The sequence below is a fragment of the Hyperolius riggenbachi genome, chromosome 9 (genome assembly GCF_040937935.1).
Source record: "Hyperolius riggenbachi isolate aHypRig1 chromosome 9, aHypRig1.pri, whole genome shotgun sequence".
Taxonomy (NCBI): Eukaryota; Metazoa; Chordata; class Amphibia; order Anura; family Hyperoliidae; genus Hyperolius; species Hyperolius riggenbachi.
This window is the reverse complement of record NC_090654.1, coordinates 286,066,945-286,080,294: the sequence shown is the minus strand read 5'-3', so window position 1 is coordinate 286,080,294 and position 13,350 is coordinate 286,066,945. Positions and strand designations below refer to the sequence as shown.

Sequence of the window (13,350 nt, the reverse complement as noted above, 5' to 3'; positions counted from 1 at the left end):
CAGATTCACACTAAAGGCAAGTGGTGTCATCTCTGGCACACAGCGCTGGGTCAAGGGTCCATCTGACCACAGATGCCTGGTCTGTAAAACACGGTCAGGGCAGGTACATTACTTATACAGCACATTGTGTCCTTCCTTGGATGTGTGGTGGTAGCCGTTTCTCAGGCTCCCACTCCGGACCGGAATCGAACCCTGATTCCCCGGCCATTACCTATGGTTACCATGGTACTGAGAAAGTACCATCGAAAGTTTCACACAGTTGAATGAATGGCAGACTTGCCCTCCATAACAGTCTCTTGTTAAAGTACTGAACAGCCAGCAGAAAAAGTAATTTAAAGGAATACTATCAATGCCCAAGTGTTCTAAAATTACAATGTACAAATAATGTCTAAGTAGCTGTATAAACATTTTCCTATTTTTCATGTTAAATATCCGAGGCAAAAGCTGTAATTTATTGAGAGTAGGATTTAGCTATATTGGGAAAAATCAATTGCAGAAGGGGTGTCTGCTTCAATGCACAGCCAGTGTTGCACATCAGACTACTATTTTTCTCTGAAAGCAAAGACAGTATCAAAAGCTGTGACAATTACAAATGTTAACAAGTTACATTTCCTCTGCTCTCTTCACACACTTCAGTCAGAAACACAGGGCACAGAAGCTGCAGCTGTTTGGAGCTTTCTCTCTCTCTCTCACACAGAGTTAAGGTACGTACAGACATGCGATAACGATCGTTCGTTACCAACGACGAACGATCAATTAAGGCGAGAAATGAAACGGTCGTTAGTAAAGCGGTGTTGGAAGTGCCAAACGATCAGATCGTTCCCGAACGAACGATGCGGAAGTGACGAACGTATGATGCAGTGCATCTATTATGCTAAACGTTATTCAGATCAATGAACCCGGAACGAACGTCATTGTTAATGGCTAGTAGGAAAGAGGAAGTTGCGCACAGATCGTTCGCCCAACGAAAGTTCGTTCAGTAGATTTCAGGAAGTGACGTAAAGCCATCTTATAAAAGGCTTAGCAACAGTATAGAGGTTGCTGCATTTGGTGTGGACGTTCGTTCGTTATTGTCGTGTTTCCAGTGCAGCAATGGCATCGCATATGTCCCAAAAACAGCGGGCTAGTGTTGCCTTATTAGTTTTGTTAAAAGTGCGTAAAAATTTGAAAGTGCTTAAGCAAAAGAGGAAAGGCCGTGCATGGGCAAAGAGCTGGCTCCAAGATAGAGATTTGATCTCACATGACAGCCTGTTACATGACCTCAGCATCTCTGCTCCAGATGATTATAGGAATTATCTGCGCATGCCGCAAGAAGCCTTCCACTATCTTTTACATGTGGTTACGCCATTAATTTCTAAGGAGGATACCTGGATGAGGAAGTCTATCACCCCAGAACAGCGCTTAACAGCTACCCTGCGCTTCCTGGCCACTGGACGCAGCCTCCAGGATTTAAAGTTTTCGACCGGAATTTCTCCGCAAGCTTTGGGTATCATAATTCCAGAAACGTGCCAAGCAATAATTGACGCCTTGAAGGGTGAATTTATGAAGGTATGTACATTTGATGTTGCATAACATGTTATTGAAGGGACGTTACACTGATAATGCTATGGTTGTGTCATAGAAAATCTATCCCAGTTTTCTGAATAATCTGTTGACAGGGCCGGCCCCCGGCATAGGCTGTAGAGGCTCCAGCCTCAGGGTGCAGTGTAGGAGGGGCCACAGATTTCATTCAGCTGTCATTCAGAATGGTTTTGGAAGCAACGAGAAATAAGAAGAGGGGTTACATGGAAGTGAGTACAAGACAGATAAATACATATTAAGGTGTTGTGGAGGCTATGGGCCCTGTGGGCCTCTTAGTCTATTAGCAATCAGTGTGTGACAGCTGAGGTGGGAGGGGCGCACTTTGCTGGCTCAGCCTTGGGTGCTGTAGGACCTTGTCCCGGCTGTGGCTAGTGATGCAAGTTCCACTTGGCTAGTGTGATGTTTATGTAAGGAGTGTGTTTTAGGCTCTACTGCAGCCAAACAGACAACTAGCAATGGCAGCTATGTTAAATATATCTGTTTTTACAATGCACTCATGTGCTCTGTTTGTGTAGATTGTACTATAATAATAATAATAATGTTTGGCTACATGACTCTCAAATGTCTAATTTTATGTTATGTTCCATTTTTCAGTTTCCCCAAACACCACAGGAGTGGTTGGATATTGCTGCAGAATTCCACCGTTTATGGGACTTTCCAAACTGTGGCGGGGCTCTGGACGGAAAGCATATAAGAATTACTCCCCCTGGCAATACCGGTTCTTATTATTATAATTATAAGGGTTTTTTTAGTATAATTTTGATGGCCTTAGTTAATGCCAACTATCAGTTTTTATTTGTGGATATTGGCCGCAATGGGCGGCAGTCTGATGGTGGTGTCATCGAACAAACAACTTTTTTTGAACGCCTTACTAACAACCAGCTCAATGTACCGGACAATTCACTGACTGTAAACCACCTCAATTTTGTTTATGTTGCAGATGAGGCTTTTCCGTTACACCCACATATTTTGAAGCCATTCCCAAATAGAAATATTCAATACCGGCAAAAAATATTCAACTATCGTCTGTCCAGGGCCCGCATGATAGTGGAAAATGCCTTTGGCATCTTAGCCAGTAGATTCCGTGTGATGCATACTGCTATCAATCTGCGGATCGACAAGGTGGATACAGTTGTCTATGCGTGCTGTGTCCTGCACAACTTTCTTCGGCAACAGCACGCTCCCACATACTTTCCTGTGCACGCTGTGGACAGGGTGGACACTTCTACTGGGAATGTGGTAGAAGGTGAATGGAGAGCACAGCCACATGTCCTGACTGACCTGCAGCCCTGTCCGCCTCGAAATGCCACTACAGAGGCTAAAAATAATAGGGAGGCCTATGCTGACTATTTCATTTCACCAGCTGGAGCTGTGGTCTGGCAAGATGCCAGTATAGTTTGAGTTGTTCTGTTTATTAACAATTGTGTTGCAACTTGTGTTTTCACGTACCTGTGATTAAATTTATGTTCATCTTCAAATGTGTTTGTTGTTAATCAACTACAAGTCAAGGCCCACATGTACCATATATGTGTTAGGTCACACTTAACATTGCTTCCTACACATACTGGTTTAGACATGGAACATCATAATATGTGTTTTGAATTAGAGATTCATGTGGGTGTTGTTGTAGTTCCTTATTAACACAACCCAATAAACATGTGAGGCAGTGAACTTATATAGTCTACAATGGATATGCATGTTATTTTGACAGATTGGACCACACAATATAAATGTGCATAATTAACACTCAATTATATTAAATTGTTGGGATTAGATCCGAATACATAATTAGTCTAATGAATGCTCGTTGGTTCATTAACTATATGTATACCATTCAGAATGTTTACACAAAATGAAAAAGAGTGTTAATTATGTACTAATTATTCTGTGCTAATTGGGATGTCGTCTCCATACACAGTACTAATTAAAGCTAACCTGTACTACACAATTACTGTAGCTGTTAATGATAGGATATTGCCACAATGCAACAACAAGGAAAATTAAGTGTACATCAACTAAACAATGATACTAACTACACCATTAACACAATAACACCAGCGTTTCAGGTGAAGAAATACATTTTTATTAACACCTTTGTTGAATCAAATACAACAGTCTATGTAGAAGTAGTTTAAGATTGGCATTGTAACCAAAGTTGCCTTCCTCACAATTACACAGGGCTACCAAATATATACATAACGTAACAAAAAGGAACATAAGTACCCTCCAAAAATAAAAAAACAACACACTTTGGAAGGTGGCTATAGAACATGCTTATCTGTTCATACTGAATGTCGAGGTTCAACGTAAATCAGACATGAAAGTAAAGGTGAGGTAGGTATGTATTGCCTAAATGTGTTACAGGCCGATCCTGCTGACCTGATGTCATCACTACTTGGGTAGACCTGATCAGCAAGGCTGACAAACAGGTGTGGTTACATAATGTACCCGGGTTTGGCTGCATCCTATAAAGAGGAGCCAGATTGTAACTCTCCTGCAGCTACCTGAACAGTATGTTTAAGCCATACAACATACAGTATAAAGGAGACCTACAGAGAAAGGGACATGTAGTCTGACAGCTTGGGTCCTGTAAAGGATAGGCAAAATGACATGTGACCAGAGATACAAATAGGTATGTACAGTGTCTATCACAGGTAGAACTATGCTGTGGTCATTTTGTACATGTTCAGGTGTCAATACTTCAATCTCAGGTATGTAAGTGGCTGACACAGACAGGAAGTGAATACAGCGTGAGCCGCACTGATAACAGAATGCAACTAGATAGACCACACTGTCCAACAGCAAAGTGCCTTTTGACAGCAAGATACTGATATAAACAGCAAGTTCTTTGCAGTGTGGGTCACACAGTACTCAATTCCTGTCTCAGTCTGGACTGTCTCAGCCACTTACATACCGGATATTTATGGCATTCTGAGCGATAAAGCTAATAATGAACACAGCATAATTGTTGTTGTGCTAGGCACTCTACATACACGTCTATCTCGTTATGTCATATGTCAGTTTGTGTATCAGTGTAAATACATAGCAGATACATGCTTGTTACTGGTTTAACTCACATATAGTGTCGCTAAATATACCAGCATGGGTGCCAGGCAACTACTATTGTTGATTAAATGTACAAACATTATGGCTCCATTTTAGTCTCTCTTCATTGATCCTTAAAGGAAGAGTATCCATATAGGCACGGATGGAGCTATCACAGATCCGCATAATTGGGTTGAGTTGGCCACACAGTTTCCAATTGTTTTTGATATAGTGGATGTTGCACATGTGTTTGTGGATGGTCAAGTATTTTATCAGGAGGGTAGAAATGGGGCTCATACTGTTGTGTGTGATAGTTGTGACTATACTGACTCATGACGTTATGATGCATGTGTTGTGTTGGTGGTAAGGTAGTAGGATAATGCATGTGTTGTGTCGGTGCTAATGTAGGTTGATGCATGTGTTGTGGATGTGTGAATGTAGGCTGAGGTTGGTCTTTTTCAGATGCTAATGCAGGGCTGTATTTAGGGTTTGGGCTCCCCTAGGCACACCAAACCTACGGTGCCCCCTAGGAGAACGTTGGCGGCGCGCGAAGCGCGCCGCGGTGAAAAATGGGCGTGGCCACAGAATACAGTGGGCGTGTCCATAACACAGTGGGTGTGGCCAATTAAAATATCCTAGTAAGAGTGCAGCCCAAAGTCAGTGGGGCCATGGTTTCTCCCCGGGTATGAGTAAAGTGACCTTAAAAAAGCAAGTAGGAAATGTCCCCCCCCCCCCCCAAAAAAAAAAAACCCCACACATTAGCCAGTGTTCTCTCGCACAAAATAGTGGTAGGTATTAGAGTGTGAGCTCCCCTGAGAAAAGTCAGTAACATGACTGTTCTCTGCAAAGTGCTGCAGAAGATGCCAGTGCTATATAAATACATAATAATATGGTAGGACATTAGACTATGGGAGAATTAGATTGTAAGCTCCTCAGAGGATAGTCAGTGACATGACTACGTACTCCGTGAAGTACTGCTGAAGATGTAAGTACAATATAGTACAGTAGTATGGCAGCATGGTGGCGTAGTGGTTAGCACTCTCGCCTTGCAGCGCTGGGTTCCTGGTTTGAATCCTAGCAAGGTCAACATCTGCAAGGAGTTTGTATGTTCTCCCTTTGTCTGTGTGGGTTTCCTTAAGACACTCTGGTTTCCTCCCACATCCTAACAACATACGATACAGATAAGTATAATGTTAATTGGCTTCCCCTAAAAATTGGCCCTAGACTACGATACATACATAGACATATGACTATGGTAGGGATTAGATTGTGAGCCCCTCTGTGGGACAGTTATGTGACAAAACAATACATACTCTGTACAGCGCTGCGTAATATGTTGGCGCTATATAAATAATTAGTATAAGTACAGTAGCCAGGTCTATAGGTGTCCAAATGTAGACATACTATAGGTGTCCCCAGTATAGATATCCAGGTCTATAGGTATCCCCAGTTTAGGTAGTAGTCAGGGGCGTAACTAGAAATCACTGGGCCCCCTTGTGAGAATTTGGATGGGCCCCCCCCCATAGGTGCCAAATAATCATAATGTGGCAGTGTTTCACCATAAAATAATCGCAATGTGTGCAGCATTTTAGCAGAGAATAATTGCAATGTGGACAACATTTCACCAGAAAATAATCACAATGTGGGCAACATTTCACCAGAAAATAATCGCAATGAGTGCAACATTTAAGCAAAGAATAATCGCAATGTGGGCAACATTTCACCAGAAAATAATCGCAATGTGGGCAACATTTCACCAGAAAATAATCGCAATGTGGGCAACATTTCACCAGAAAATAATCGCAATGTGGGCAACATTTCACCAGAAAATAATCGCAATGTGGGCAACATTTCACCAGAAAATAATCGCAATGTGGGCAACATTTCACCAGAAAATAATCACAATGTGGGCAACAATTCAGCAAAGAATAATCGCAATGTGGGCAACATTTCAGCAGATAATAATTGCAATGTGGGCAACATTTCAGCAAAGAATAATTGCAATGTGGGCAACATTTCAGCAGAGAATAATTGCAATGTGGGCAACATTTCACCAGAAAATAATCACAACGTGGGCAGCATTTCAGCAGTAAATCACACAGTGGGCAGCATAACACCAGTGGCCTGGCTGAGCGGGTAGTGGGCTGGCTGGGTAGCTGGGTGAGCAAGCAGTGGGCAGGCTGAGTAATTAATTCAAGTATTTGTATAGCGCCTTTCTCCTGTCGGACTCAAAGCACTTGCGAGGCAGCCACTAGTGCGCACTCAGTAGGCAGTAGCAATGTTAAGGAGACTTGCCCAAGAAACTCCTTACTGAATAGGTGCTGGCTTACTGAACAGGCAGAGCCGAGATTTGAACCCAGGTCTCCTGTGTCAGAGGCAGAGCCCTTAACCATTACACTATCCAGCCACTGCCTGGCTAAGCGAGCGGGCAGTGGGCTGGGTACCAGGCTGGGCGAGTGGGCAGGCTGGGTGGCTGGGCGAGCGGGCAGTGGGTTGGCTGGGAAAGCGGGCAGTGGGCTGGCTGGGAAAGCGGGCAGTGGGCTGGCTGGGAAAGCGGGCAGCGGGCTGGCTGGGAAAGCGGGCAGTGGGCTGGCTGGGAAAGCGGGCTGGCTGGGAAAGCGGGCAGTGGGCTGGCTGGGTACCTGGCTGGGCATGCGGGCTGGCTGGGTACCTGGCTGGGCATGCGAGCTGGCTGGGTACCTGGCTGGGCAGCGGGCTGGCTGGGTACCTGGCTGGGCAGCGGGCTGGCTGGGTACCTGGCTGGGCAGCGGGCTGGCTGGGTACCTGGCTGGGCATGCGGGCTGGCTGGGTACCTGGCTGGGCATGCGGGCTGGCTGGGTACCTGGCTGGGCATGCGGGCTGGCTGGGTACCTGGCTGGGCATGCGGGCTGGCTGGGTACCTGGCTGGGCATGCGGGCTGGCTACCTGGCTGGGCATGCGGGCTGGCTGGGTACCTGGCTGGGCATGCGGGCTGGCTGGGTACCTGGCTGGGCAGTGGGCTGGCTGGGTACCTGGCTGGGCATGCGGGCTGGCTGGGTACCTGGCTGGGCATGCGGGCTGGCTGGGTACCTGGCTGGGCATGCGGGCTGGCTGGGTACCTGGCTGGGCATGCGGGCTGGCTGGGTACCTGGCTGGGCAGCGGGCTGGCTGGGTACCTGGCTGGGCATGCGGGCTGGCTGGGTACCTGGCTGGGCATGCGGGCTGGCTGGGTACCTGGCTGGGCATGCGGGCTGGCTGGGTACCTGGCTGGGCATGCGGGCTGGCTGGGTATCTGGCTGGGCATGCAGGCTGGCTGGGTACCTGGCTGGGCATGCGGGCTGGCTGGGTACCTGGCTGGGCATGCGGGCTGGCTGGGTACCTGGCTGGGCAGCGGGCTGGCTGGGTACCTGGCTGGGCATGCGGGCTGGCTGGGTACCTGGCTGGGCATGCGGGCTGGCTGGGTACCTGGCTGGGCATGCGGGCTGGCTGGGTACCTGGCTGGGCATGCGGGCTGGCTGGGTATCTGGCTGGGCATGCGGGCTGGCTGGGCATGCGGGCTGGCTGGGTACCTGGCTGGGCATGCGGGCTGGCTGGGTACCTGGCTGGGCATGCGGGCTGGCTGGGTACCTGGCTGGGCATGCGGGCTGGCTGGGTACCTGGCTGGGCATGCGGGCTGGCTGGGTACCTGGCTGGGCATGCGGGCTGGCTGGGTATCTGGCTGGGCATGCAGGCTGGCTGGGTACCTGGCTGGGCATGCGGGCTGGCTGGGTACCTGGCTGGGCATGCGGGCTGGCTGGGTACCTGGCTGGGCAGCGGGCTGGCTGGGTACCTGGCTGGGCATGCGGGCTGGCTGGGTACCTGGCTGGGCATGCGGGCTGGCTGGGTACCTGGCTGGGCATGCGGGCTGGCTGGGTACCTGGCTGGGCATGCGGGCTGGCTGGGTATCTGGCTGGGCATGCGGGCTGGCTGGGCATGCGGGCTGGCTGGGTACCTGGCTGGGCATGCGGGCTGGCTGGGTACCTGGCTGGGCATGCGGGCTGGCTGGGTACCTGGCTGGGCATGCGGGCTGGCTGGGTACCTGGCTGGGCATGCGGGCTGGCTGGGTATCTGGCTGGGCATGCGGGCTGGCTGGGCATGCGGGCTGGCTGGGTACCTGGCTGGGCATGCGGGCTGGCTGGGTACCTGGCTGGGCATGCGGGCTGGCTGGGTACCTGGCTGGGCAGTGTGCTGGCTGGGTACCTACCTGGCTGGGTGAGCTGGCTCCTGGCTGGGAAGCTGGGCTGCAGTTGCCAGCGCGTCCTTCACGCTTCTCCCGACTCGCTCCCGCCCTCCAGCAGAGTGGCAGACATGATCCTGAACTCTGCATGCTGCCTACTGGTCTAGTGACGTCACTAGACCAGGAGGCGGCATGCAGAGACCAGGATCATGTCCTGACTCCCGGCCGGCCGCTGCCACTGTGCTGGAGGGCGGGGGTGAGAGCTCCCCTCGTCATCTGTAGGTGCGCTCTCCGCCGCTCCCCCCGCACCCCCCCCCCCCCCCCCCCCCGCCCAACAAAAAAAAAAAATTAAAAAAAAATTAAGTTTCTGAATAAAAAAATTAAAATAAAAAATAAAAAAAAATATTGAACTATAGGTGGCCGCCCCCCCCGAGGACCCGCCCATGGCACCGGCCCACGGGTGCCTCTTAATAGATACGGCCCTGTGCTAATGTAGCATTAGGGATTTGTGCTGCAGGAGTATTTGTGCGAGTGAAAACTTCCAAGATAGCACTTTCTGTGTGTGGCCTCAAATCTTCCGGTAATGCTCTTAATTTAGTTGCCACTAAATTCCCAAACGCATCACAGGAGTCATCTTTTTTGTTGATTAGCATAACAGCCTGCTGAATAGCTTCCTCACATTTGTCTTCAAGAACATTTCTTCTTTTGCGAGTTTTTTTCAGGGCAAATCTGCGTTTAGTGCTCTCCTGGGAGGGACCAGCGACAGATGTCTGTACAATGAATGGACAGAAAATACAGCCATTTGTACAAAGTTTAAACACATATGTAAACATTAGGTACATTTAGTGTAAGGTATGTCCAATGTACTCAGAGCTTATTGATGTTGGGAGTCGATTGTCAGTAATGTACAAATGGGCAAGGGTAGGTAACATTGGCCTACTGCAATTGAAGCATGAGGTTAGATGTTTAGTAATCAAACAAAATATGCACTACATCACAATGTGTCAACTATTAATTACTTGATTAACATAATCGTGTGGGTCATTTCTATGTCTCCAAATAAACACACCACACCTCAGAAAGCATGGAGAACATGACATCTCAGTGTGTTAGTAGTGGTTTGTTGCACACACTTGTTTAATGTGTGAATCACACACTACTGCAGGCCGAAAACTAACCTGGCCCCCATTGTCCTTTTTATAATTAAATAGCAAGCTACAAATGTGACATGTATCTGTAGCTGAATAGTAAGCTTGGTTTCTGGAAAGATTTCGGAACAGTAGCCACCACATTCCACTGTTCTGTGCATGAAATGTGGAAACATACCTATAACAAAGGTGAGGCTCACCTTTTATACTCCCTCAGTATACATGGGTGTGAAATGTGGATTCTGCTTTTTTCACAAAGCGACAGTTTAATTGGAACAATCTATAACCATTTAAAACACATTGTCAGTGTGACATTATCCAAAAAAACATACCTCTTCTTCTTCTAGGTTAGGATCCTTGTCACCAGTAGCCATCTCGCTGTTGATACTCAAGTCAGTGGGTTCACTTGATAAACTGCATATAGCCTCACGACCTTTTAAATGTGGAATGGTGAAGGCAAGTAAGTCGTAATACCATAGTCGTGGCTTATAAACCTCTTCAGCTGCAGCCCCTGATCTTTTTGATCGTTCAATTTTGTTTAATTCTTTTTTAAACACGGTTCTTAAGTTTTGAATCTTATTTTTTACAAACTGGACATCAGCCTCTGGGAGGACCGTTTTACATAACTGCACGAGTTCATCATGTGCTTTTGCCTTTAGACGCCTATCCGAGTAACATTTAGTTTTTGTCTTCCAAAGGGCAGGGTGTGCTCTATAGAGGTCTATAAATTCACGTGTAAATTGAGAATCTGAAAAGATATCCACTGCCATAGTTTCCTGGACTGTCCTGGAAAGACAAACATATGGAGGTGACATAAACTTCATATAAAGAAAGAAAGAAAGAAAGAAAGCAAGAAAGAAAGCAAGAAAGAAAGAAACTTAACGAACGTACGTTACTGATAAACACGGTCGAGGTTTAAACGAACTTACCTTGAAAGACGCAGACGCCGAAAGTTCAGGAAGCATTACTATACGCCGCCTATAAGGTTACGTTACCCTATTTGAGTGATTTCTCGGAACGTTCGGATAACGTAAGTACGTCAGAACGTACGTTCGGATGACGCAAGAAGCGCTTGCTAACTTCCTGTTTATCCAAACTGTCACTTCCTCTTCTACATTCTGTAGTCCTGTGAGCTGTGACAGCAACCATGCCACGCAGGACACCTGTGCAGCGAGCCACAAGAATGTCCAGGGAAGAAATGGCAGAGATGGTCAGAATATTTGATAAGAGGGACTATGATGGAAGGAGGGAGGTGTATGAAAGACCCATTGAGCGCAAAAATTATATTTTAGACCATGCCATTTCTTCCCTGGAAAAAATTTCTGGGGTCACTAGGACCAAAAACCACTTAATGCGAAGGTGGTCGGACTTAAAGCTGCGTGAGAGGGAGGTCCTAGCATCTCTGCGCAGAAAAGTGAAAAGAGACAGTAAGTAGTTATGTATGTAATAGTGTGTTTGCAGGCATAGCAGTTTCATAGTATTGCCTTTAACAACAACTCTTGCTGCACATATCACTCCATCTTACTTGCATCTGACCAGTATTGTGAATCAGTATTTAGTTTTGTGTGTGGAACGCTTACACACTTGAAGATAATGTATGTAGAATGTGTGTTACATATGTGCCTCAACATTTCACTTGACACACAGAAGAGAAGAGGAGACTGCAGAGACAGGAGCCACAAGAAGCAGGCCATGCCAGCAGAGATGAGCCAGAGGAGGCTGGGCACACTTCGGCGGTCCAGAGGGAAATGGAAGAAGGTACATCTGGCATTGTGTACAATGAACTCCATAGTTATCCATATATTTGAGGGTACATACTTAATCATATATATGTCATTACTTCGACAGATGATGCTGATGATGATGGTGATGAGGAGGAAGACATGCATGTTGGTGAGGAGGAAAGCATCACATTATTTCCTGTTGGTAAGTATACACATGTATCTGTAGATTGTAACCATTGTATTTCATTTCTCCATCACCATGGCCTATCTTATTGAATGCACCGTAGTGGCCAGTAATGATGAAGGAAAGTATGGTTCAGTACTTTTTTTTTTTTCAGTGTGAGTTTATTAAAATTACATCAAAGCAAAACCGTTCTACCCCCAACAAAACATGAGCCAGTATGGGGACTCCCAATGGTGTGGACACCCCTTTCATCAAGCATCAGCAGCCTTACGGCCTGAGGCCCACTCAACCCTCAACACTACACCTTACAGCACTGAGCCTAGCATGACAGTAGCAGGTTGACAGGGTCCTAAGATTTATGTGCGTCATATTACTCCCATTGGACAATCGTCCACTATCTTCATCTGCCTACCTATACTGGGGACAGGTACAGCCAGATCCCTGTAGTGGGGTAACACATATAGCTGCCGACTTAGAATGTGGAAACATATCTCTGTGTTCCTGTAGTGGTGGATGCTAGTTTCAAATAACAATACTTGATACAATTATACATGCCCATGGCAGGGGACCCACCGCATAAGAAAGTGTACAAAAGCTCACACATCAGGATAGAAAACACATACAAACTGTGGTTATGCAGATGTGCTACAGAGAGACACTCATAAGACACAGTTTGAATCGTTACTGGATAGCTAATTACATGCAACACCATCTTTCTTTGACTCAGTGTGGACTGTCTACATTTCTAGGTTTTGGCCTACTATGTCCACTCGCCCACCGCAGAGGGTATGGACCCTTCTCCAGGTGTGGGGCCTGGCCCAATTGACCCACCGGGCCACCCCCAAAAGGACACCTTGGGTGGCTTTAACCAGGGAGTTGGAGTGGTTGCACAGGGATAATGGTGTGTGAGGGAACCCCAAATAACTTATGTGGGTATTCATCACAGGAATAGTTGTCAAATAAAACACCCACTCAACGACAATAGTATAACAGTCTATTAACAATGACAATGGGCCGTGTTGCACTTGTAGGTTAGAAGAAGCTTACACTACTCTCACCTAACACTATCGACATGCCACACCGAGTATCTTCTAAGCTATCTGTAGTCCAGGCCATATGTATACAGTAATGTGATGTTCTTATGATAAGTTCTTGACATCCATTACAGTCCTTAATGGCTGTCACATTGTTTGTAGATTTGGATGGAGCGCCTCAAAAACAGGCTGAAGGAGATGGGGAGACTGCAGAGACCAGTCAAGCAAGATGTGATGAAGGTAGGTGTGCACTGCATGAAAAAAGACAAAGTTATTAGACAATGTGTGTGCCTACATACATAATACTATTGTATCATTGATATTGTCATTCTTCATATTAAACACATACCACAAAAGCACAACAACAGTGACCACAGACTGACATGTTATTGGAGAGAGTATTGGTAAGTTTCACATGTACATGTACTCACAATATATA

At 46.8% G+C, this 13,350-nt stretch overlaps 2 protein-coding genes and 1 long non-coding RNA gene across 3 annotated transcripts in view; 2 read left to right on the top strand and 1 right to left on the bottom strand.

Moving 5' to 3' along the window:
• LOC137533637 (putative nuclease HARBI1) overlaps positions 1-2,982 on the top strand; it is a 37,795-nt gene extending 34,813 nt beyond the window's left edge. Inside the window, exons 3-4 of the mRNA XM_068254978.1 lie at positions 1,280-1,548; positions 2,176-2,982. Coding sequence (XP_068111079.1) covers positions 1,280-1,548; positions 2,176-2,982 — 1,076 coding nt within the window. The remainder of the gene's footprint in view (positions 1-1,279; positions 1,549-2,175) is intronic.
• The window catches only part of LOC137533355 (serpin A3-5-like), a 59,557-nt gene that overhangs the window by 2,795 nt on the left and 43,412 nt on the right, over positions 1-13,350 (top strand). The gene's annotated exons all lie outside the window — the stretch shown is intronic.
• On the bottom strand, positions 9,425-13,158 carry LOC137532172 (uncharacterized). The gene is made up of 3 exons (XR_011023872.1): positions 12,936-13,158; positions 10,302-10,755; positions 9,425-9,591 (listed from the first exon to the last, which is right to left on the bottom strand). It is a non-coding gene; the product is annotated as an uncharacterized lncRNA (long non-coding RNA).